Genomic DNA, 27,813 nt, shown 5'->3' on the forward strand with positions numbered 1-27,813 from the left:
TCCGGTGAAGTCTGCCACATCTCACAACATCGTGATATAAATTTCTTCTCAAACAACCAAAGACACAGAGACAAGATAACGCAACACAAGAAAGTTGCAAATCCAAACTCGTCGGTTTTTCATACGTCTGCCCACAACAGGACACACAAATTTCAAAGTAAGTGTTCGTTACATCTACAAACTTGGTTTAGTTTCTTTCTTAAATTCGTAACGCCTCATAGTGTTCACATAAAATTTCCTATGTTATCGTTTTGAATCATGTTCGCAGTGTAAAGAAACTTTAATCTTTTTGTATTATGATTCCACTGTCAACTTTAACATTAAAGCATTCAACATAATACTTAGAGTAACTATTTTAACAGTTCTTAAGATTTAAATGTTGAATTACAGTGTATTACTACAATTTTACCATGCACAGAAACTGTTGTTCAATGCAGTTAAAAATGTTTTCAAAGAACGAATGAGTAATATTTGTACAATTAACGTACCCCATTTCCTTTACCTCTCCAGTAATACTTCGGAAACTCAGAGGATGATATTTAAAATGTTCTAAAAATGTTTAATCCAAATTGTAGAAACTTACCTTTGTTTTGAATTTTTAATGTAACTTTCTAAGTTAGTGAATTTTGAAAATATTCAACCCTTCCTTTTTCTTTCTTCTCCACTCCCATAGGGGTTACAATAAAAAAAAAAAAAAAAAAAAACATTTAAAAGCCCATTGCAGAAAGGAGGCTACGTTTCAAATTTCAAAACTGTATATCTGCTGGTTCAAAAGAAAAAAATAAGAGAATTCTGATCATTACTACCCCCCCCCCATTTTCCATCCAATTAATGTTCGTTTTTCGCAAAACTCCGTCTTATCTCTTGACAAAGGATTTTCGGAAACTACACACAAGGGTTTAGAAGATTTAAGGTGGTGAGTCAGTCAGTCTGTTGATAATAAAATTATTCATTTATTGTATAGATTGTTTTTATTCTTTGTAATAACGAGGATAAGATTACGCACCGGCAACTGGTCCCTTCTCGCCTTACGTATAAAACTTAACTATTGTGAACGCTCACATTTCAATACATTTGTTTTAACATTATTTCCGTACTCGTTGTCGTTTCCGTTCCCGGTTTATTGTGAACCAGCCTTTACCTATGACGTTATAACTTATACAGTGGTTAATTTACAGATAGAATAATACGAAACCGTAAAATAATAAAATAGCAAAATTTTACCCACTTCTTCTTTATTAGCAATTATCTCGAAAACTTTGTTCCAGAAACTGGTATCTTTCCGTATGCACATTATCATAGGTTAGGCAACATGCTAAATGATTTATTTTGTCCTTTGCTACTGCAATACCGGGCATCTTAATTTCATATAGTGAAACTCGGATACGGTAAATTGCCTCCCCATGGTAAAAATATTACTTAAATTGTCTCCTATTTATATATCCTTACGGTACGTAAATTGAGAGAGTGAACGTGCTTCCCGTTTGTAAATACGCCTCTGTAACCAACATTTTCCTTCCCATTTGCAGACTTAGGACTATCAGTAATATAGGCTTACGTGAATAATTCACACAAATTGCTGGTATGGTTAAAATGTGGTTCAATATGGTTAAATAATGGTCGCGTTTAGTTAGAAAACTTCGTCATAAAACTTAAAACGTTTTTAAAACATTAAATACAGACTTCTTTAAAGAGGCAGTCATTTAAAACAAACAGCCCTTACAAACTCTAATCGAGAAATGCAAGTATTTTATTTTGTTAAAATAATTCTTTAAGCAAAAAAACATTTCTCTCTTTTGCCCAGACTTCTAAGCTTTGTATTTGTTCAAAATGAAGAATTAGTACTGTGCAAGATATATTTAGTGGTGGATTTGAAGATTCGACATCCTAGGCAAATGGAAGGCAATTTACGCACAGCATCTCTAATAAACAGAAGGCAAGTTACATACTTATAAAAAGGTAAACAGCACCTTTGGAGGAAATTTACAACGCCCCGTAAAAATATTCTTTATGAGAAACAAAATTTACCAGACCCCAAATATTGAAGAAATGAACATAAAGGTTATCAAATTTATGTAAAAAAATATTTAAAAAAACTGTTATGAATTTTTCCAGCAGCATTTCTTTCCCTCTTTATCCGTTTTACCTCCTCTGTAGTACCGACTTACAGACTATTGCGGTGCAGTTGATATTACTGTCTCTGAATCAACACTAAACATCTACACATTGCAGATCTTCCTAAGTTTGTGATTGGCATGAAACAGGACTACTGCTGAGAGACATCACAGGGCAATCACAAGACAACGGAGAACCATATAGTCCCGTAGGCGCAAGACACATTTCTTCCACTGCCTACACCGGAAATCTAACCACGGAACTCTTGGATGGGTAGCGTTCACGCTACCTCAGAGCCACGCGGAGGATCTTTCCAGTAACCGAGTTCCTAAAATAAAGTACAGCCACCTTAATAAATTAGAGTAAGTATTCCAATAATAAACGACACTATGTAAACAAGTTATTTTACGCAATCCTACAGGTTGTTAGGAAGATCAAAATCGTACGTAATTGGCTCTTTATTGCATCATACTAGCATCTTTCTTATTAGTCTGAGTTGCTTCCGTTATTATTAATACATCTACATAGCCTTGACTATGTATTTACAGTACACCGCCATTTTTGCTTTTTGATTTCGGTACCTTGCAGAATCAAATAAACAGTATAAACCAAAATGATTACTTAATATTGGGAGGAGACTATAATGTTCGTGTAGGCTATCAGCCTATTCCAAATATTCCTTTGTAAAATGGAGAAATAGTCATTAATAAAAAAAAGTTGTTTTATTTTGCAACATTCAACGGGTGAAAGACCCCAAATTCTTTTTTCCGCCAAAAAGATATCCAAACGTTCACTTGGGCAGACACTTTTGGGGCATTTTGAGTTATGTTTTGAGGTAAATACAGAATATCAAACATCATGCAGCCCAGGCATGCCCAGGAAATTATACCATGGGGAACGCTAAAGGCTGGATCACAATAAACCGGGAACGGAAACGAGAACGAGAACGGAAATATTGTTAAAAATAAATGTATTTAAATGTGAGCATTCATAATTAACTATTGTGAACGCTCACATTTAAATACACTTACTTTAAGAATATTTCCGTTCTTGTTCGCGTTGTGTTTCAGTTCCCGATTTATTGTGAAACAGCCTTTAGTGTGTTCCGTTCCCCAGATAAGCGGTAGCGGGTAGGTGTACCAGCTGGAGGGGGATAAATCTAATTCCGCACAGGTTACGATTTAGCATGGATTGTAACAATGAACTCAGAACGTGGAGAAACATGACATTTTATTAAAATAATAATTATCATATAATTATATCATTTATACCACTTAATTACAATTATTTATTTCCAAATACATTCTTTATGTACAGTATACGCCTACATGAAATAAACTACTCTTCTTTTTAAACTTACAGAATAGTAATAAATTAGTCTTGCAGAGTGATCCAATCTTCTTGAACTGAAGTTCAATCATGCTAAGTAATGGAAACTGTGAACTGTTAAATAAATTAAATAAGTTAATGAATATTGCCAGAAAATAATATAATAATAATTATAATTAATATTAGAGGAGAAAAATTCGCTCCGACGCCGGGGATCGAACCCGCGTCCTTGGTTCTACGTACCAAGCTGAGTGCGTCCCTAGTATAATGGCAGTTGACATTGGACATAAACGTCAACATATATGCCTAACTTGGAGTAAGGCCACAAAGGGAAACATTGAAGAAGAGGAATTCGATCCGGTGCTGTGAATTGAATTCGGCGTATTTCAGTGGTCAGAGCGGTTGGTACGTAGAACCAAGGACCCGGGTTCGATCCCCGGCGCCGGAGCGAATTTTTCTCCTATAATATTAATTGTCAATATTACAAATATTATTCTGTAGGACAAATTAATAAATCCATAATAATTATAATGTTCCATACTAAGCTTAAACATTGTTAATATTTATATTTTACTCACATATTAAATAATTGGGATTTTACCTAATTATTATTATAGACTATTATTATTTAGACTGGAGAAAGCTGGCTTTGTAGTGAAAGACCTGCTCTTGGGCAGAACACTATGAATGAATGAATGAATGAATGAATGAATGAATGAATGAATGAATGAATGAATGAATGAATGAATATTATTAACAACTCTTTTCAAGGCAATAATATTAAGCCAATTAAAAAGATTAGTCTGTACATAACAAAATACACTTCGAGTAGTGCGATGATTGACACTTTTTCTAACTCGACTCAACTGAATTATTGAATGTTGCGTGGATATTTCTAGATTATTTTGAATTTGATTCAGCTTCTTCCAAGTGAAGGCTGCCTAGAAGACAAAGCTTACCAAAATTTTTTTGTTGTTTTGAGTAAATGGTAGGTACACAATTATAATGAAAAAAAAAAAACAATGGAGAAGGAAAAGAAAAAGAAATAACACAATTATAAATAATTGAAGACGAATAACAAAAGATCATTAATTCCAGAAAAAAAAATCTTCTAGTACGGTATCTATTTGCTATTAGGTGATCACAGTCGACTATTTAGCACTAGTTGCAAGACCCAACTTAAGGGAACAGATCGCCTTAGGAAAGAGATCAATCTATTTACGTGTAGAGATGGTTTCTTAGGATGTTTATAGATCCCTTCACTGCAGACAGAGATACTTCTGTCACAAGAGTTTGTCCTAGACCAAACTACTTGCAAAAATGCGCGAATCTTTTTGTGATGGTCCCTCTAGCCCCAATCAGTAATCCAATAACTTCGATCGACGTTACATGATATTTTTCCTTATAATATGGTATAGTGGGGTCGTATACGTCGTATTTTTCCTGATGTACCTCAGCAGGTTGATTTTTATACGTTTCCATCCTTACAGTTGGATCAATTATGAATCCGCTTGTTGATCTTGTCGGGATAGCGATGATGTCAATGCGCCTTGTAGATCCATTTGTGGACAAATCATGGACCTCCTCTTCTACTTGATAGTCTTTTCCTCGTAGGGCCGATGTTAGGAGGGATCGAATCTCGTGGTGACGACTATTTCTCAGTAGTTCTCCATGAGGACAGGCTCGCAGAATGTGAGCAAGTGTCTAGCTTATTTATTATTCGATTAACGATAAACTAAAACAGAATAATCTCTGTTTCACTTATAATGGCTATCAATAAAAATACGTAAATCTTGCGAGTGAATTATAGGTTTTCCTAGGAGAAAGGCATGTGGCTGGCAGGTGACAAACAGGATGAAGAAATCGACTTTTTTTTTTTTACACTTATACATTATTGTTCGACTCATGAGTTTGTTGGATGCATGCTGCATCATGACTGAAGTTAAGCATTTTTTTTTCATATCTTTCTCTCTTCTACTGCCCATGCCTAGCCTCTTTTAATAAGAGAAGTAACGACAGTGTTATTTATTTTTTTTTCATTTTTATTATCAGAAATTATTAGTATTATTAATTCTGTCTCTGTCATTCTGTCTGTTAACAATATATTTAAAATAACTTAAATTTTTATATGATAACATGTTTCTAAGAGTATTTCAGAAATGGGAACTGTAAAAGTTCTTCTTAGACTTCTAAAATTATTTTGTAGATTTCACCAGAAAAAAAAAAAAAAAAACAAAATAATGGCATTTGAAGGTACAAACCCAATCCAAAGCAAAATTGCTATTGAAAATGTGATTTTAGAACAGATAAATTCCTTCTCATACTTAGGATGTAATATATCATACGAAGGAGAGAATGATGTAAGTAGAAAAATTAACAAATTTTTCACAAATATTAGGACTGCTAAACCTTATCCTAAAACCAAGTTTAGTACAGAAACATTCCAGAATAAAGCAATATAAAAACCTTGCACTACCAACTCTCCTCTATGGAAGCGAAATTTGGGTTCTGAAACAAAGAGATATCAGCAGATTATGAGCAGCTGAAATGAAATATCTGCGACGAACTGCGGGATACACACTTCTGGACAAGAGGAACGACGATATACTGCAGGAACTCTACATGCAACCATTAGAAGAAAAAATTACAGAATACAGAAACAGATGGCTTGAACACATTTCTCGTATGGAAGCTGGCCGGACACCCCAACAAATGCTAAAATACCACCCTCAAGGACGACGACGACCTGGACGTCCACAGAAACGTCTATTGGATCCTGTATAGCTGGAACCGAAACAGGCCAGCAATGGCCTATTTCGTGCCTGGAATATTATTATGATGATGATGATGATGATGATGATGATCTCTCTTTATACCAAAAATAGGAAGTGACACACTAATAATAATAATAATAATAATAATAATAATAATAATAATAATAATACAGTTATTATCTCCAACTTATTCTTGAACATATCAATAATACCTGCAAGTTCCTGGTTTTGGTATTTATCATATTCTGCGCTATGGACTGAAGAGTAATAACTAGAGCCCGGATGTTTAGGCATTTTTTTGGTTAAAATAAGCAGGCATATAGGCACTAAAATAGTAAAAATAGGCAGTGAAATATGCATTTATTATTCGTGGAAACAGACAAAAATAGACAAATACTTAATAAACTATCCCATGCGATATTCACTTTCCTTGGTTACATGCCACAACAAGATGCTTTTTTAAGTTGTTAACTGTCATAGTAAGCCGCCTGTCAGAGAGAACGTTTTTCATGATGGAAAAAGATCTTTCTACTTCTACTGAAGTGATTGTGAGCAAACTTAAAACAACTTATTTCAGAAGGGTTGTCTCTACTTCCTTTCAGAGATCGGGAAAAACCGACTGTGTAGTCTCAAAAAGAGGGGTGTGAGAAGGGATTAGAGACTTCAAAGTACGCGTGGCTTGTGCGTGCACGCGACAACAGTAACGGGACCTGGAGACTTGCTTTTAATACTTCCCTCATCCCCTTTATTTCTCTGGTAAACCCCGAAGTGATCTGAGCACTGAGGGTTATACTGTTCAAACATCTTTGTTAAGTGACATAAAATATGGAATTGGTAGAGGAGAAAAGTTTACGACTTCTTGGAAACATATGTATTGCTGGAGAATAAGATTCTCAGCAAATATTTTTGCGAGGTGAATATATATTTTTAATTTGTACAACCGTTCTTTTTTGTTTTTTGATATAATTTATGTGCGGTTTATTTTAAATGCATTAAAATATAAACGTAAAAAGGCTAAAAAAATGCATTTAACCTTAAAATACGCAACGGAAGCTAAAACAGGCGAAAAAGGTAAAATAAAAATTTGGTCCATCGTCCCCAAATGTGTGGAAACGCGTTTATCTCTAATAGGTCTGTCATACATATACTCAGTTTAAAAAAGGAATTTTGCCTAACATCCGGGCTTTAGTAATAACTTTATAAATTATATTTTATGCTTTCTTTTGCACAAACTAAATACTTGACAAATAAATACATTTGTTCTCACTGAACGTTAAAGTTCAGTGTAGGCGATGACGATATTCGTTTTAAAGAACACGCTGTTTCTGACAGTTTGTGTAACCTGTATCTATTGCTTGGGTGTTAAGATTAGACAAGTTTAAACTGTTGTTAGATGTGCATGATCATGTAGATCTGTAAGTCGTGCGTAGTTAGTTACCGATCGGAAACTTCAACTCCAGCTTCTACTTGCAGAGTACACTGAGAATAGCAACTTGATCTTTGCCCTGAATTTCACTTTTTGCGCATGGTTGATAGAGCCAATCCTTGTTCAGTTACATTTCACGCGTTAAAACAATTGTTTTTTATCTTATCTCAAAAGTCACTGTTTTTATCTAGAAAATAATCTTATGTTGAGATACGATGTTACTCTCCAAAGAACCAACAATATTATTAAATTGTAACATAACATACGAGTACATTGGTGTTCCAGACTTAAGACAGACCGTACACAGTATAAAGAAGATTCAGTAGAGACAAATAGCCTATTTCGTGGGATCAAATTCTGACAGTGCGCATGTCACGAAACCGGGTGTATTATCTGGAACCTCCACCAGATGGTTCTCCATCTACGACAGGGCTGGCATAATTTAATATTAACTGAAAAGATTTATTACTCATCGCTTAACAATTTGAAAGACATGAGGCAAAGGAATGGCAACAGAATCATAATAATTACTTCCATACGTAAACATCATGAAAATATTCACTAATTGACGTTAATTTTTAAGTCACTGGTAAATGCTTATGTTGGTAACGTAATATTGAACCTTTAGCTACATAGATCATGACATTAGTTTCGATGAAGTTACGACGTCAACAATGGATATAATAACATTTTGTTGACTAGCTAATAACATTATATTAGTCATGGGTATTATTTCATACCAGTATCGTTATACTTAGGCCTACATGATTATTCCTATTATTGACAGTGATGAGATGTTGAAGTGACTGAACTCGCTTTCGTAGCAAGCCAATGTCATCACAAAGGTCTTTAACGTGCGATGTTTAAAAAAAAAAAAGTGGATATTCCAAAATCCCTTTCATGGTAGCATGTGTTTACAAAATTCTTTCTATTCTTACATTGTGCACTCAGAAAAATAATTTTATTAACAATCCCTACTACCTCCTTTAGAAACTTATTAAATAACGTTGAAAAAGATGCACTGTTTTGGTTTCATGTTTAAGGCACTCAGATATTACAACTGCATTCCTGTGTTTCACTTTAAATTCTTGTGTGAAATAGATAGAAAAGGATGCGCAGTGGTCTGTAACCTGATCGTTATTCAGTGAACATCCTGCACAGAATTTTGAATGACGAAGGCATAATTTTCAGAAAAATCACATATGACTAAGCATTCTCCTTCCTGTAAATTTTCGTTCTCTGAGAAATTTAGTTTGCGGCTGTCAAATAAATGCATGGGGTGCAAGAACTTATAATTTTGTGGGCAACGTTTCTAAAAAAAATCCTAATCTTGTGACTGTATAATTTCTAAATTTGTTCTATCAACTGCCACCCGTTGCTTGTAAGTAATTTCCTCAATATTGCTTTCTTCATAAAAATCTTGCAAGTTGTTAAATAAGACCACTTTCCGGAAGGACATATTATACATTTTCGAAGTTTTAATGACAGACTTGCTGTTTTCTAAACACGCGGAGGCAATACGATACTTGAAGCAGCTGGAAAACTAATTAAGCTTGTCACGAAATAATGGGTGCTATGCATAGACATTTCGCTAGCTCTTTGATCTGTACTACAGGGACATCATTTTATTTTTACTAACATTTCTAATATTAACCTAGCTGTACCTTTGGATCAACGATTAAGAACCGGAAACACCGTTTGCTACCCCCTTGCACGACTGGAGTTCGATGATACTGGCGTAAAATACAAACAAATCACTTTACTAGGTATAGAAAAGTAGTTCATCCATTTACGTAAACTAGGAAATATCGCAATTGTGAGTTTGATAGTTTTCATTAGGTTTTTGTTTAATCAAAATACAGTACAGTATTAACAATGAGTGTTTTTACTCACGAACTGAGCTTTCCATGCGGACGTATCCATTACGCAGTGTATATTATACTGTCTACAACACATTAGCGTAAACTATAGAGAATGAAGTTAAATTGAAAAATAATCATAATATGGATATTTAAACACATTTTTTTAAATGGTGGACGTTCATTTCGATACAGGCTTCAGTTCTAATGTGCATATTATTGCACTATAGACTATGTATCTAATTCCAATTACCAGTTTCGTCTTTCGTACTAGTAACTCATGTTCAAATAATTCTGTACCTACTTTATAAAAGAGTACCTTACGTACTGTAAATTCAGTCTTCACTTCTGCCCCATCCGAAAAGATAAAATTACTCAGACATGCTATCTACTGTCCGTCCAAGTGGTTAAGTCGCAGCGTCGTAGAAAGGGAGGAAATCACGTGACAATTAATTACTTAACGAGGCCCTTTTATTTAAGTTATTTTAAGCAATTGTATGGGTATAATATTACGTAGACGTCCAATTCCTAACAGAAATTAATGTTCTCAGAAAAGAGCTAAGACAGCAGGTAGGGGGGGACCGGGATGCGACGTAGTCAAATGGAAAATGATGCAATATTGAAAGCTCTTTCGTCACTGGAAAACGCGAACATATTTTTGGAACGTACTGTTTACTATGACCGTAAGGCTACTATGACTGTATATGCGGTCTTGGATCTGTGTGGAGGACGGTTAAACTTCATTAGCAGAAGGGGTGGGAGTGAACTCAAAAACTCAGGTACAATGAAAATTGAAGTAAAAATAAAATGATGTTCCTGTATAATATGCGTACTTTATAGGTCCTGTTCAGTGTTAAATTGCGTGTTGTTAACGAACTGCGACTTATGTACAGTAATAATACATGCTTTAATGGCTAGTCAGTTACCAGTAATTCAGGCGTAAAACATCATAGGATCATAAGGAGAAACCCTTTAGATACAGTCCGTTACTTGACGCAGGCACTTAATAATGTAAGTACAGTCTTGTAAAAATCGCGCATGCATTCGGCGTTTTAGGTCAGATTGTTAGTTTAAAATAATTATCTGTTATGTCACGTCATCTGTCATTGCTGTCATCTGCCGATGCATGCCTCATCAGTCGCGAACACAGAACCGATCATGGGTTAGGGCGAGGAAGAATTTTGCGGTATGTTTGTTGATATGAGAAGTCTTTGCGTATGGAATGAGGATTAATGTAATTTTCCGCAAAGAAGTGTTTACTCAACCGCATTGATGAATTATTTCGTGACGATCAAAATATATCTCCTGTTAGATCCATATAGCTGAGCGGAGCTATGCATCTTACGAGTATAGCAGCACACACACTTTCTAAAATATTTCCTTACAATTCAGTTTCCGCATTTCCATTTTCAAATTATACACACACACACACACACACACACACACACACACACACACACACACACACACACACACACACACACACACACACACTGAGAAAATTAGGTGGGGAATAAATTGATTATCTTTTTTGTTTTTTTTTTTATTCTCGCGAACATGTTGAAAATTCAAATTTTAAAATGTAGCTATTAGTGTTGTATTTACAGTCATTATTCCGAAACATGATATTAATGATGTGAAATAAAACTACAATTCTTAAGCTTTCAATTGAGCCCTAGATGAGTTCTGTACTACACACAGAACAAACGTTATAAGAGTTTTTCATTTTTTAAATTTTGATTTATATTCCAATTTTTTTGCTGAAATAAAAACATACGGAATTTCCCTTTTTTAACCACATAAAATCACAAAATTTTCTCACTGTCTCGAAATCCCAAAATCACAAGCCTGTTCAATATGATGTGGAATGCCTCCCTTTGGTGTGTTTTGCGGGCTGTATTTTATATGACGTAATCTTTGTCGACACTGCACAGTGATCCGAAACTCGTAAGACCCCGCCAAAATTCATATTTTCAACTATTTCACCGACGACTTTTGCTTATGGCACTTGATTAACAACATATTGGACCATTTAAATTGGATATAAAAACATTTCTAATTTAATTTTTTAGTACGTTATTTTACGACGCGTTATCAACATCTTTGGTTATTTAGCATCTGAATGAGATGAAGGTGATAATGCCAGTGAAATGAGTTCGGGGTCCAGCACCGAAAGCTATCCAGCATTTGCTCATATTGGGTTGAGGGAAAATTCCGGAAAAAAACCTCAACCAGGTAACTTGCCCCAACCGGGAATCAAACCCGGGCCACTAGTTATGCGGCCAGACGCGCTAGCCGTTATTCCACAGGTGTGGACTCTAAGGGCAGTATTCATAGACATTCATAGCGGGGGCTTCCGGTGGATGACCAGCGAACTAATATTTTTCGTATTCATAAACCAGTGTTAGCGATATGATATGATATGATATGATATGATATGATATGATATGATATGATATGATATGATATGATATGATATGATATGATATGATATGATATGATATGATATGATATGATATGATATGATATATGATATGATATGATATGATATGATATGATATGATATGATATGATATGATATGATATGATATGATATGATATGATATGATATGATATGATATATGATATGATATGATATGATATGATATGATATGAATCCTGTACAAGTAACCAGTCGATAGCCGGTGCTAGTTTAGCACGCTCTTAGCGCGGGCTAGCGAAATGTCTATGAATAGCACCCTAATGTAATAAATACGCCGGTAAGAACAACTTGAATTTGTATGTTTTAAAATTCCAATTTATACATTTTTTAAGACTGATGTTGACTTCCGATCCAATCATCACATCACTTTGAAAACTAACATGAAAACCTGAAAAATGTCTTCCATCTGTTGTAGTTCACCTTCTTAATGGATCGTCGGTTGAGGTATCCCTAGATTTTTTTTTTTCACAACTGACATTAACATTACTTCCGAAGAGGACGAGGAAGGCGAAAGCAGCGACATGGAATGAGTTTTAAGGCGTGCTGAAGTATTTAAGAACATTATTGATGTATTAAAGTATTTATTTTAATAGAGATAAAGTTTTATTACATTTTAAATTTCCAACTAAATAAATACGTAATTGATATGGCAGTAATACAGTTACTGATAGCTATACATGGGACAAAAGAAATAAGTACTTTCTGCTTAATAAGCTCTAAAAGCAATGAAGTAGTCACTTATATTGTTATTTACAAGAATTTATAAAAAAAAAATATTTACTATACGAATTTTTCCGGTTTTTCTGCTCTTTCGGATCACTGTGTACTGCTCTAGATCGCCTACACTGTTTGCTCGGGAGAAGTCTGTCTATATTAGGATCAATATTATTACGACATAAACGTAAAGCAGACACAAGATGATCGTCTGTACGTGCAGTATTTTTAATCTGGTTCATTTTAGAGAAACATTTCTCGGAGATATGTGGATCCAAATATTGCCAACATCTTAGGTGCGAAAGAACGTAAGTTAGAAAACTTTTTCTTTGGTAATAATACTTCGTAGAATTCCTTGCCAGTTTTGCCTGACATTTAAGAGGGATGTTAATCTGGATATCAAATAGCTCTAACTGCAGTTCGCTAGCGTTAAATGACAAGGGACCAGTGAACATGCTCACTTCTTTATTACTTGCCAGTAAATCAGAATATCTAATCTGAAATTTATTTTGAAGATTCTCAATAGTATGTGCATAGCATTCATACACATATCCCTTTAGTGCAGCACTCGCTGAAATGGGTAACGGGTAAGTAGTGTATCGGAATATGCGCCGTCATGCAGATGAGAGAGGGAGAAAGCATATCCTCCAGCAGCCACGGATTCACGCTAGTGTATATCTTACCCGCGGGTAAGAGGCGCCAGCTCGAGGGTGCACTGTGCTAATGACAGCTGCTTTACATTTCCTGACGAATGTAAATGTGTGCGCTTTTACCGCACACAAGTTAAGTTTTATTTTAACTTATGTCGGACGACTTTTAGAACGGTTGACTACTGCGTTCGACTCTCAACAATGACCATACTGAAATTCATCAGGATTTTCTGACACCACCATTATAATATCTTATATTAGACGAATGCTGGCTTCACTCAATGAGCTGGTTCTACTCAGGGTACATAGGGATCTAATTGGTTTATTAAGCTGAGGTAAATTAAATTCAAGGCTTAATTAATTACAAACAAAACTAAACTTGATTTATTTTCAAAATGAAGATGTTATTTTTATTACTTACATCGAATGGCTGCTGAAAACCTGAGGCCATCTTGACAACACGACTCTTCTCTCAACTGTCTGGACTCTGCCTCAATTCTGTCCCGATTCTTCCCTAATCTATCAACAAAGCGCTTTTTATGTTCTATTACCCGCTTTTCGGCTTTGACGTCACCTATACGCTACTTAGTAGGTGAGGTAGGTTTTAGGATCTTTTTGTTTACATAACATTTAAGACATCATCTCAATGAATCATAGTGCCATAACTATTACAACTAAATGTATTCTGCAATACAAGAATAAGTCGCTTTGTTGGGATTCCGCATAAGAAAAGAGTCCGAACAATGTTTTAATTTAATTTACCCAATTACAATGCATGATTAATTTCATTGGACCAATGTAATTAGTCCCGCTGTGATTTATGGCGCAAGGATACTTTTATCGAAGGCAGTGATAGAAGGCCTTCGCATGGCAGACATCTTGTCAGCTATTTCCATCAGCGTCCGTACACACCCAGTGGAGAATAGCTACGTACGCAAATTCTTCAAAAGCTAGAGATGCTTTGTATTTCCAAGATTGTTTCAAAATCAATGTCCAAATAGAAAATATGCTACAGGGCTTGTTTAAGCCCTGTATTTCTGTTTTCTAATCGAGTTTTCCGCAAATCTTATCTTGCCATAAATTCCATTTTGGAGTCGAACATTGTTACAATTGTTTGATTTTTTTCCCCCTGCAGTTTAGTGCTCAAATCAAGGTGAGCTGACAAATGTTAGAAATGCAAGATCACGTCGATCTATTATGAATCTTGTAGTCTAATTCCTCCATGTTGATTTCCCTGTGAATTAAATGCACGTGTATTAAGCATAGCATTAAGTATGTCTTGTAACAAACAAAAAAAGTTCCAGGACTAACTTGTGATCATAAGAAATTCCATATCTCTTTACGTAAGATGTAAAATCTGTTCAGTATTGCCCACTGCTTAGTCATCTTACTTTACAATAGTAATGGAGATATGTTAATTGTGATCTTATTTCCTCAATAAATTCTTGAAACTGTCGGTGCTGAAGTTATTGTGATTTAATCATACTGACTGTCTTCACCACAATCTCCATCACATGTTTTAGATTCACTGAGTGTGCACACAGTGCCTCTCTATGAATTGTACAGCGGCATGTTCTTAGACTACTAGGACTGATTTCCTGTGCTTCTAAAAATTGTCTCATAAGTGATGTAAATACATCATCTTTCCCGATCATTGAAGGGTCTCCGTCTGTTGATATGGATACAGACTTCTCCCATTCCAATTGAAATTTTGATGCTCCCATTACTATAGCCTCAAATATGTTGCATCCACAAGTTTTGTCTTTCAAAGAGACTAAGTCTAAAAGTTCTTCATTCACAGTAAAATTACAATTAATTTCCATCATAAATAGTGTCAACTGTGGCGTGTCATTATTATCCGTGCACTCATCGATGGCTAAAGAGAACCATTTGAAGACTTCAATTTTATTTAATAGTTGCTCCTCTATATCACAACTCATTTCTACAACTCTATTTGTTACTGTCATAAATGACGAACACATAGCTTTGAAAGAATCTTCCAAGATATTAGAAACATCTTCATAAGCCAAGGTTAAAATTCATTTATTAACTTTCTCTCTCTGGTAAAGGTCCAAGTGAATCGACTATGTGTTTTGAAATGTGATAACTTGATCGTACTGCATTTTGAACTGGCAGTGATTCTGGGTTGGATTTTTCATTAACGCATTTTTTTGTAGATCTTTGAAAACTTTCTTTCGATTTGACAGTGCACAACAAATTAAATTATATTATTAATGGCATATAAGAATTATTTTATTGTAAACCATTTTAACAGTCCTATATTAAATTCATACCTGTTAATTTATGTCTACCAAAATCATTTTTATATGCAAGATCGAAGTGCCGTCTGATATAATGTTTTACATAAATTTCAACTGAACAGGTGAGGTATTCACCTTTCCCTTTATTCATAGAAACAAAATACTCTTGCTTCTATGCTTCTTTGAAATTAAAACGATACATAATTCGCCATATGCCTATTCCAACATTTCACACGACTCTGATTAGAACAGTTATTATAGCAGGAAATGTAAAATACTTGTGGAGGGGGAAATGAAGGGGTGGTGTAAGCAGTGCAGCGCGGTAACATAATGCACATCTCTGTCTTAATGTTTATTGAAGTTCAATTATTAAGACACTGTAATTATTGTATCTTTCTTTAAATCCGCTAAGTTTATTATGTTTGCATCTTTCTTAAATTTTACTGAGGTTCAGCATAATACTGTTATTCAAACACATATCCTTGATATTATGACGAAAATTGTATTAAAACCTGAATTTATACACTACATTTACAATTTTTAAAATAAGAGTAAAATTAGTTGCTGGTTACGGTAATCAGCAAAACGTGGAGAGATGTCGTAATTAAAAAAATGAGTGCCACAATTAATGTTGAAATAAATAATTCTTAAGCTTAAAAAGTTGATAAAATTATGATTTTCTACGAGTCTCCAAACTTTGCTTTTGCTCTCCTATAGAACTTCGAGAAGTGAGTTATATTTTTCCAGGCGCAGTGCGAAGCTCTATTATAGACTACGTTATTGTTAATAGTAAACTTGATCCATTGGTCAGAGACACAAGAGCATATCGTAACTTTTATATATGATCAGGGGTCCGTTTCACAAAGCTAAGAAATTATAAATTAACAATTTACAAATTACAAGTGAAAGATTACAAATGCTTTTAAACTGTGTTTCACAATACAATCTTATTAATTTGTAAAGTTAACTAACTTTACAAAATCATCTAAAGAAATTAAAAAAATAGGCATTATTGATTAAACAATATCGTCAACGACAGTTTACAAAAATCGCTAAGAAACAGAGCCCAAAGTTTATGTATTTTTATCATTATCGATAGACATGTGTATATTTTATTCTAAAATAGATTATTATAAGCTTTATGAATCATATATCACCAAAATAAAATTATTAAGAAAAATTTTGAATTGTCTATCTAGATTTTGCTAATTGGCGACAATTGAAGGGTCCAAGGAAAAACCAGACAAGTCACTTTTTTGTCGAGATGGACTGATAACCTATGAGTTTGGCTTTAATAATAATGAATAACATTACAAATGATAGTAATTACCATATTACAGTCATACAAACAAAATATCGGGAAGCTGACATGCCTGGTTTTCTTTCTGTTTCAGGTGACACCTGGATTTTTCCCTGAAAAACTTGGTCTATGAGTGAAATGTTTGGTTTTGTTTTATATTATTGATATTCCAGACATTAAGCAACATTTTATTTGGTTTACTACACCCGAGACTTCAATATTTCACTTTGTTTGAAAGAATTACTTTGTATGAGAAGCAGTTATTACATTTTATAATTAAACATTCGTTTCCTGGATTTCATAAAAAAGTGACACCTGTTTTTTTTTCATTGGACCTTTCAATTGAGTTTCATGTGATGTGATTGGTCGAGTATACCAATGCGTTGATTGGTCTACGACTTAAATGACCAAAGTTAGAGCCAAATTCAATGAAATAAGTAGATAACGGATTAGGTCCACGTACAAATATGCAATTGATAGAATAGTTAACATGTCTATCCACAAAATCAGCTTCATTTTCTGTTGGTCCATCAGTATTCATTAGCGAATCCCCAGCAACAGCATAAAAATGCTGTGCCACAGTACATAAGTACATTTGTTGAGCAATAACCTGCCTCGAATCTAATTCTTAACATAAAATATCCTGTAGGCATTTCTGCACACTGAAATCTTAGAAATTCCGTGCTTAACTGCTAACGCATGAAACTGACAGCTATTATGCAACCAATACAGAGCAATACAGTTTTACCTTTGAGGTTAGAGCACCACTTTATTATTGTTTATTTATTTTGGTGCAGGCAACTTCTTTTTTAAGTATTTATTAAATACTCTTGTACCATCAATAAAAAACATAGGTTATACAGTCTTCGTATAAAAGTACTTACGCGGTATTCTGAAGTATAGTGCGGGACTCATTCGAAACCTTTCATTAAATTCATACAATGTTACGAACGTGTCATTAATTCTTGGCCGGAAAATATTATGTATAACTATGTCTTCTTTTATTAGGCATACATTCAATATCTTTATCTATAAAGTCTACACATTAGTAAAATTAAGTCTTGATTGTTAACAAAACACTTGTAATGTGTGCAAAATTTCATTTAAAGATTTTATTTCCTTTGTAAAGTTCAACATTACAAACAAAGATTGTGAAACAGAAGTTTACAATTTACAAAGATTGTAAACATTGTGAAATGGGCCATAGATCATTTTGCAATAGTCCAGTATCTAAGAACCTAATAATAAGCCTCGGAATGGGACTGATTCCCAGGCACGACCACAGCAAAGGAATAAGGTTATGAGATTTGGTACATGGAACGTAACTAGTCTTTATAGAACAGGAGGGGTAACATTAGTAGCAAAAGAACTAGCTAGACATAGAATAGACTTCGTGGGAGTACAAGAGGTTAGGTTAGATGGGAATGGCATATCACAAATAGGAGATTACTTGTTGTATTATGGGGAAGGAAACAATAATCACCAATTAGGAACAGGATCCTTTGTTAATAAAAAATAAAATCAGCAGTAAAAAGGTCGAATTTATCAGTGAGAGGTTATCGTATTTAGTACTTAAGGGTATATGGTGCAATATCGTAGTTATTAAATGCTCACGTCCCTACAGAAGAGAAAGACGACCATATAAAGGATAGCTTCTATGAGGAACTGGAACACACTTCTGATCAATTATCCAGATATCACATGCAAATTTTATTGGAGGATTTCAATGCTAAAGTAGGACGGGAAGATATTTTTAAACCAACTATTGGAAAAGAGAGCCTACACATAAGTAGTAATGACAATGGAGTTAGGTTAGTCAACTTTGCCACATCAAAAAATTTAATTGTCAAGAGTACAACATTCCCCCATAAGGATATAGGCTATATAAATGTACTTGGACTTCTCCAGATGGATTGACACACAACCATATACAGAGCTCATATCTTGATAGATAAACGGAGACATACTAGTATAGTAGACATTCGAACTTTCAGGGGGGGGGGCAGACTGTAATTCTGACCATTATTTAGTAATTGGAAAATTGAGAGAAAGACTATCAGTAGCCATGCGAATAGAGCAACAAGCTAATCTTAGTAAATTCAATATTCTGAAATTAAAGGACGAGGAAACTAAGCAACTTTATCAGGTCGAAATTTCAAATAGGTTTGCTGCTTTAGCAACTTCCGACGAAGTTGAAGAAGAGTTAGATGTTAATAGCGTGTGGGAGAATATCCGAAATAATATCAAAATTGCAGCTGAGCAGAGCATAGGTTATAATGAAACTAAGAAAAAGGAATCATGGTTTTATGAAGATTGTTCCATTGTAGCAGATAGAAGGATACAGGAAACATTGAAATTCTAACAGGATCCAATTGAGGAGAATAGAGATAATTATTTCAATGAAAGACGGGAAGCAAGTCGTACACTTAGGAATAAAAAGAGAGATTACTTGAAGGAAAAACTGAATGAGGTAGAAACAAATAGTAAGAATAAAAACATTAGAGATTTATATAAGGGCATAAAGGAATTCAAGGATGGATATCAGGCAAGGGTAAACGTGATCAAGGATGAAAATGGTGACTTGCTTGCAGACGCTCATTCAATCCTGAACAGATGGAAAAACTATTTTGGACAACTACTAAATATACATAGGCCAAATAGAAATGATCGGGACGAAATTGAAATACAAACTGCTGAGCCATTTATACCCGAACCCACAATATCTGAAGTCGAAATTGCGATAGAAAATCAGAAAAATTATAAGTCTCCAGGTATCGATCAAATTCCAGCAGCATTAATACAAGAGGGTGGAAGCTCATTATCTAACGAAATTTATAAGCTTGTACTTGCTATTTGGGAAAAGGAAATTGTACCAGAACTATGGAAGGAGTCCATAATCGTACCTATTTTTAAAAAGGGGGACAAGACTAACTGTAGTAACTTTCGAGGAATATCATTTTTGTTGACGTCCTACAAAATTTTGTCGAATAACCTTTTGAGAAGATTAACTCCATATGTAGATGAAATTATTGGGGATCATCAATGTGGTTTTAGGCGTAATAGATCGACTATTGATAAGATTTTTGTATTCGACAGGTATTAGAGAAAAAAATGGGAGTATAAGGGTACGGTACATCAGTAATTCATAGATTTCAAAAAGGCATATGACACGGTTAGGAGAGAAGTTTTATATAATATTCTTATTGAATTAGATATTCCCAAGAAACTAGTTCGATTAATTAAAATGTGTCTTAGTGAAACTTACAGCATAGTCCGTATAGGTCAGTTTCTATCTGATGCGTTTCCAATTCACTGCGGGCTAAAAGAAGGAGATGCACTATCACCTTTGCTTTTTAACTTCGCTCCAGAATATGCCATTAGGAAAGTTCAGGATGACAGACAGGGTTTGGAACTGAACGAGTTACATCAGCTGCTTGTCTTTGCGGATGACGTGAATATGTTAGGAGAAAATTCACAAACGATTAGGGAAAACACGGAAATTGTGCTTGAAGCAAGCAAAGTGATAGGTTAGGAATTAAATCCCTAAAAGACTAAGTATATGATTATGTCTCGTGACCAGAATATTGTACGAAATGGAAATATAAAAATTGGAGATCTATCCTTCGAAGAGGGGAAAAATTCAAATATTTTGGAGCAACAGTAACAAATATTAATGACACTCGGGAGGAAATTAGCCTAAACGCAGAATAAATATGGGAAATGCCTGTTATTATTCGGTTGAGAAACTTTTAACATCTAGTCTGCTGTCAAAAATTCTGAAAGTTAGAATTTATAAAACATTTCATTACCGGTGTTCTGTATAGTTGTGGAACTTGGACTCTCACTTTGAGAGAGGAACAGAGATTAACGGTGTTTGAGAATAAGGTGCTTAGGAAAATATTTGGGGCTAAGAGGGATGAAGTTACAGGAGAATGGAGAAAGTTACACAACGCAGAATGCACGCATTGTATACTTCACCTAACATAATTGGGACCATTAAATCCAGACGTTTGAGATGGGTAGGGTACGTAGCACGTATAGGCGAATCTAGAAATGTATATAGAGTGTTAGTTGGTAGGCCGGAGGGAAAAAGACCTTTGGGGAGGCCGAGATGTAGCTGGGAGAATAATATTAAAATGGATTTGAGGGAGGTGGGATATGATGGTAGAGACTGGATTAATCTTGCTTAGGATAATGACCGATGGCGGGCTTATGTGAGGGCTACAATGAACCTCCGGGTTCCTTAAAAGCCGTAAGTAAGTAAGTAAATAAGTAATATGGATAAAAAGAAAAACATCTTAAAATATAAGTCGAAAGCAGTACAAATAATTACTGTATTAATCTCGTATGTTCACTTGTTTTATATTCTCAAATATTTATCAACGAATTTCACATTCCCGAAGATTTAGGTATATGTCTATAACCTCTGCTTTCACGGAAGAATTGGGTGACTTGGTGGCTATATGTCAACATATATGTCAAACATGGAGTAAGGTCATAAAGAGAAAAAAACTAGAGGAGTGGGATTCGATCGGATGCTGTGGATTGAACTTCGGCGTAGTTCAGTGGTTAGAACGCTTGGTACGTAGAACCAAGGACCTGGGTTCGATCCCCGACGCCGGAGCGAATTTTTCCCCCTCTAATAACCATTGTTGCTATAAGAGATAAATTCTGTAGGACTAAAAAATTAATCTTAACGTAGATTCTTCGTCCAGTAATGAAATTATCAAAAAACTTTCAGCACTTGTGACATTACTGTAGAGATAGTTTTAAGTCCCAAGTTATTTACACTCAATAAGTACTGGACTGGATGTATAATTTTATTATTTAAATAAGTAATAATTAATTTCTCCTGCACGATGATTTTTCTGAGACATACTGCCTACGCAATGTCATTTATGACATTGATTAAAGTTCTCGTTAACACTTTGTTAAAACCATAAAATTTACTTAGTCTCACGTTAAAAAAGTGTTAAAATTGTTAAAAAAAAAAAAAAAAAAAAGGTATATACCTTCGACAGACGACCCGTTTCGACGCTATGTCGCGTCATCTTCAGTGTCTCTTGAACTACTGGTGATCTTGCCTCTATGATGTGCATTTATCGATGGTAGGGGTGGGGGTGTGTTGTTCCTGTGGTGGGGGCTGGCTGTTTGTGTGTCATGTATTATGACGTCGAATAATGTGTGTGTATTGAACTGCAATTGTGTGTTAAGTATATATTGTGGGTATGCTATTGTATTGGTATTCTTACATATTTCGTACTGTTCTAGGATGTTTAATTGTGAACTTTTTGGTGTGATGTGTAAAATTTCCATATCTGTTTCTATATTATTGTAGTCATGATTATTGTTGGTAATGTGATCTGCATAATTTGATGTGATGCAGAGTTTGGTTATAGCTTTAATATGTTCATTATATCTTGTGTGAAAGGATCTTCCTGTCTGTCCTATGTAAAAATGTGGGCAACTATTGCATTTTAATTTGTAAACTCCAGTTGAATTATTTTTTTTTTTAATGTTTAATGTGATTATTTAGTTATTTTTGTGTTGTATTATTTGTTTTGTATGCTATCTTGTATTTTAGTTCTCTGAATGAAGTTGCAATTTTGTGAGTATTGGTATTGTGATATGTTAATGTTATGTATTTATTCTCGCGTGGTGTTTGTGTTGGTTTGTTCTGTTTTTGTTTTGCCTTTTTTATTAGTGTGTCTATTATGTTAGGGTTGTATCCAATGTCTAGTGCTGTATATTTTATTGTGTTTAATTCTTCAGTGTAGTTGTCATTGTTCATTGGTATATTAATTAATCTGTGTGTATTGTACGGAAAGCTGCATGTTTATGTTGTATGGGATGATTTGATGAATAGTGTATATGTGTTGTGGTTGTAGTGGGTTTCCTGTATATTTTGAATTCGTGTCTGTTATTTGTTTTGGTTATGGTGATGTCTAAGAAGTTTATAGCTTGGTTATGTTCCGTTTCTATTGTATACTTTAATTTGGGATGTATTTTGTTGAGTTGTTGATGTAGGTTTTCTATTTGTCTTTTGTTTCCATTATATAGGACTATTATGTCATCTACATATCGATGCCAGTACATTATTTTCTCTGCGTGTTTGTTGTTGTCGGTGTTTAGTATGTATGTTTTTTCTATGTTGTGAATAAAGATTTCAGCTAATATACTTGATATAGGTGAACCCATTGGTAATCCTTCAGTTTGTGTATAATATTTATTGTTATGTGTGAAATAATTTTGTTTAGTAATAATCTCTGTAATGTGTATAATTTCGTTAATGTGAGTCTGTGGTATGTTATTTTTGATAAGCATTTTTCGAAGTATTTCAAGTGTTTCTGTTACTGGTATGTTTGTATATAGGTTTTCGATGTCAAATGATGCTAATGTTGTGTTGTGTGGAATGTGTTTGTGTTTTATTTTGTTAACTAGGTCTATGATGTTGATTATTGTTGTTGGGTTTTCAAATTGTATACTATTTCTTATAATGTTGTCTACATATTTCGCCTAAATAATCACATTAAACATTCAAATAAATATAATTCAACTGGAGTTTACAAATTTAAATGCAATAGTTGCCCACATTTTTACATAGGACAGACAGGAAGATCCTTTCACACAAGATATAATGAACATATTAAAGCTATAACCAAACCCTACATCACATCAAATTATGCAGATCACATTATCAACAATAATCATGACTGCAATAATATAGAAACAGATATGGAAATTTTACACATCACACCAAAAAGTTCACAATTAAACATCTTAGAACAGTACGAAATATATAAGAATACAACAGCATACCCACAATATATACTAAACACACAATTGCAATTCAATACACACACATTATTCGACATCATAATACATCATAACACACAAACAGCCAGCCCCCACCATATGAACAACACACCCCCACCCCTACCATCGACAAATGCACATCATAGAGGCAAGATCACCAGTGGTTCAAGAGACACTGAAGATGACGCGACATAGAGTCGAAACGGGCCGTCTGTCGAAGGTATATACCTTTTTTTTTTTTTTTTTTTTTTTTTACAATTTTAACACTTTTTAACGTGAGACTAAGTAAATTTTATGGTCATTTATGACTATCTCATGTAAAATATAATATCATTTACAGTTATTCAAGAGTTACAAAAGATTTGAAAGTGGCCTAACGTTAAGAAGTACCATACAGTAAGTTTACAGAAAATTTACCTATAACGTTTTGTTCATAAAAGGCTGTGCTTTATTTCCACAAAAAATCTGTTTCAATTAATTAACTATTGGTGTTGTTGATATGGCAAATGAAATAAATAAACAGCAACTCAAGCTATTCTTGAACGAGTTAATGTATGATTTATTTATCTTTTGCAAAGTCATGCCAGAAAATAATGCTTTTGCCTCTACAAACGCCAATAACAGGCCTTATTCAGTGTTACTATGAATATAAATAGAGATAGTTCCAGGTCAGTGGGAAGAGTCAGAACTCTAAATGAACTGAAGTAAGAACTCTGCAATGTTTGTAGTCATTGTGAAAGCTTGTGAATATGAACAAAATCAGTCAAACTGAATATGAACAAAATAGTCAAATTAAGTAGGGAGAATCACTGTTCGTACACGCGCGCAGACGCTCTCACACACACGCATGCACGTGAACACGCACTCACACATTAAAAGCCAAGGAACAGAGTTCGATCTCATAGATGCTATAAACATGCACTTACGTGCAAATCTCAATGGATTTTTGCAGTATCACAGTATCTTCTTTTACGCTGCGTACTATAAGAAATAAAAATCCAAACAATAAATGTAATTCTATCTAACATTTTATAGAACACATTATAGAACACATGATGCCTATGTCACTAAATCCGTGAGAGATTTTACTTTCTGCTTTTCTACGTGCCAACCTACACACATACTGTTGCTTCACTGTACTCGAATCCATCTGTCTGCTTTTGAATATCACCTTCCGAATTCTGTAACATAGTAAAATGTTCCCCTGGATACTTGCGTGTATTTGCTCTTCTAGAAAACTATAAATGTTATGAGAATATTATTTTTATTATGTGTAACAGGAACTAAGATAGTGATATAGTATGTATTCATGAAATAATTTATGATGACTAAAGCAGAAGCATGCAACACACAAATACATCAAACGTGAACTTAATTATCTAATCATACGTTTTGTTTTGTTTCAGAATGACACATCAAAACGGGGTAAATAGCCATCAGAAGAATTTAATTGAATATCTCAAAGCGGAAAAGCTTACAGGTTTCACTCTCTTGCTAAAAGATAAAGGAAAATATGGCATCGATCCAAACAAAGGATATGAAGGCGATGGATTCAAAAACTGTCTTGCAATCGCTGCTGAAAGAGGTCTTGTTGAATTTATAAAAGTCTTGCTGGATAATGAAGCAAACGCTGATGAAGCATGTGAACAATTTAACAATAATGCTGCTATTCATTTTGCGACGGAAAACGGAAAACTTACAGCTCTGAAAGCATTAGTTGAAGACGGCGGTGCAGATATAAATGCCGTCAATGAAAACGGAGACACTGCGTTACATATTGCAGTTGATAAATCAGAAGAATGTTTTTCTTATCTTCTTAAATTAGAAAACATTGACATCAGTAAAACAAACTCAAACTCTCAGACTGCAATCCAGAAGGCCATCGACACGTGCAATGAGAAAATTTTATCAGGGATACTCAAACGACGTGATGTTAGCCCAGAAGACAGAAACGCGATCATGGAAAAGTATCCTGCATTAAGAGTTGAATCACCAGACTCGGATAATGCAGCTTCTTACGTATATTCAAATGCATGTAAAGATCTTCGTAACTCCAGAACCGAAAAAGTCAAAGAGTTATTTTTGGGAAAGAATGTTGAAGAGTTGGGAAAATTCATCAATGCAACTGATACTGGTACTGAAGAAACTTTGTTACAAATAGCTTGCCATAGAGGTCAGCTCGATATTGTTCGGCTTCTAATTGAGTTTGGAGCAGATGTAAATGAAACTGGAGAAGAAGAATCAAGATCTCCAATATATCTGGCGTGCTATTTTGGTCAATCTGATGTTCTCGAGTGTCTAATTGAAGATCAAACAGTAAATAAAATTGAAAAAGGGCAACTATTACTTCATGCTGTTATCAAAGGCAACGGGGCATATGGGAATGATACAAATAAAGACCAATACCATAAATGTTTTGATTTCGTTCTGCAGAAACGCACAACATTAGGTATTGATATAAATCAAGGTTGTGAAAAGTATGAGCATACAGCACTTCATGCAGCTGTTCTTGAAAATGACACATATTATGCAAAGGAACTACTTCTCTCTGGAGCATACATAGGTTCGATCAATACATTTAACATATCTCCTGTACATGACATAGATCCTACGGCGCTGGAAGCTGCATTGAATGAGTGTATAGAAATTATAAAACCTAATAAGAAAGACAACGAAAAAAATGAAATTCAGGTAGAAGTGAACTTTAATTTTCTGAAACCATCTGCTAAATCTCGATTAGATAGGCCTGCAGAAGGTGGAGAGAGACTAAATGAAACGCTACTCGAGATGCATTCTTTGTATTATATCAGTCGGTCAAAACATTTGAGACACCTTCTCAAACATCCTGTTCTGCTTTTATTTCTCGAACTTAAATGGAATCGAATATGTATGTTGTTATACTTGAACATTTTGTTATACCTACTATTTGTCGTTTTCCTAACAGTATACATCCTCATCGAAAACAGTCTCTGTGAAACATTTGATCAAAACACCTGTAACACCCAAAGTCTTTCATACGAGCTTTATGGAATTATATTTGTTATAGTATTGGTTCTGTTTCTCATACTAATAGTTTGGGAAACTGTCAAATTCTTCATGATGGTTCAAAAAATAACTTTTTTCTGGAAATTGAAAAATTTGTTAAAAATAGCTATTCTTCTTACCACAGTTTTAATAATAATTGGAGTGCGCACAAAAATAATAGTTGCAATATGTTTGTTTTTTGCGTGGACTGAAATTACTCTTCAGTGTGACTATTTCAGTACTTTTGCAATCTACAATGAAATGTTTAAAAGAGTCGCAAACAGCTACATGTCATTTCTGATACTGTATACTCCACTTATTATTTCCTTTACCTGCGGTTTTTATGAGCTACGTCACAAACAATTTTCGAATGAAAGTGAAAGGCCAGATGAGTTTTCAATCCAAAACAACAACAATTCTTCAGAGGAGAATAAAATAGTAGATTTCTATAGCAACATATTTTTGGCTCTACTAAAAACTGTTCTCATGATGACTGGAGAATTTGATGCATCTACCATGTCTTTCGAAATCGGATATTATTTTGTCTTTTTGTTGTTCGTCTTCGTGATCACAATTGTTCTGATGAATCTTCTCAGTGGTCTGGCTGTGAGCGATATTCAAGTCATTAAGGATGAAGCTGAACTTGTCACTTATGAGACTAGAGTCGAGTGCATCCACAATATTGAGACCAGCATTGCAAGTTATCTGGGCAGTTTCATAGTTTCCTCCTGTTGCGAAGCAATAATTGGAATAAGTGTACTGCCACAATTATGTCTGTTTTCCGGCAATTTATCCGTCGACAGACTCAGTATTACTATTAAGAATAAAGAATTCGAAATTGGAGAAGAGAAGAAAGTAAATTTCTCCATGGAAGAGTTTAGAATGGGGCTCAATCTTGATCAAAATGTGGTAGATTCACTCAAGAAAAGAAGTAGAGGGAAACCAAAAAATGAATAAATAAAAATCTCAAGAAAAGAAATAGAAGATTAACAAAAAAAAAAAAAAAGAGAATTTTAAGACAGGGTAACTAAAATAGAAGAAAACTCTACAACAAACCGAAAAC

General features: G+C 34.4%; 1 protein-coding gene across 4 annotated transcripts; it reads left to right on the top strand.

Annotated features, from left to right (window-relative positions):
- On the top strand, nucleotides 1-27,813 carry LOC138715240 (transient receptor potential cation channel protein painless-like). 4 transcript variants are annotated; one of them, XM_069847944.1, is made up of 4 exons: nucleotides 1-157; nucleotides 1,805-1,936; nucleotides 2,233-2,477; nucleotides 25,133-27,813. In XM_069847944.1, the coding sequence occupies exon 4, from the start codon at nucleotides 25,134-25,136 to the stop codon at nucleotides 27,705-27,707; it is 2,574 nt and encodes an 857-aa protein (XP_069704045.1). In that variant the 5' UTR covers nucleotides 1-157; nucleotides 1,805-1,936; nucleotides 2,233-2,477; nucleotide 25,133; the 3' UTR covers nucleotides 27,708-27,813. The 4 variants fall into 4 exon arrangements, 3 of the variants coding, with proteins under 3 accessions (XP_069704045.1, XP_069704044.1, XP_069704047.1); XM_069847943.1 differs by lacking the exon at nucleotides 1,805-1,936; XM_069847946.1 differs by lacking the exon at nucleotides 1,805-1,936 and having other exon boundaries at nucleotides 2,265-2,477.

Source organism: Periplaneta americana, chromosome 15 (assembly GCF_040183065.1).
Source record: "Periplaneta americana isolate PAMFEO1 chromosome 15, P.americana_PAMFEO1_priV1, whole genome shotgun sequence".
NCBI lineage: Eukaryota > Metazoa > Arthropoda > Insecta > Blattodea > Blattidae > Periplaneta > Periplaneta americana.

What these genes read in the sequence shown, in the direction of transcription:
- LOC138715240 (XM_069847944.1), top strand. Translation starts at nt 25,134, where the DNA reads ATGACACATCAAAACGGGGTAAATAGCCATCAGAAGAATTTAATTGAA.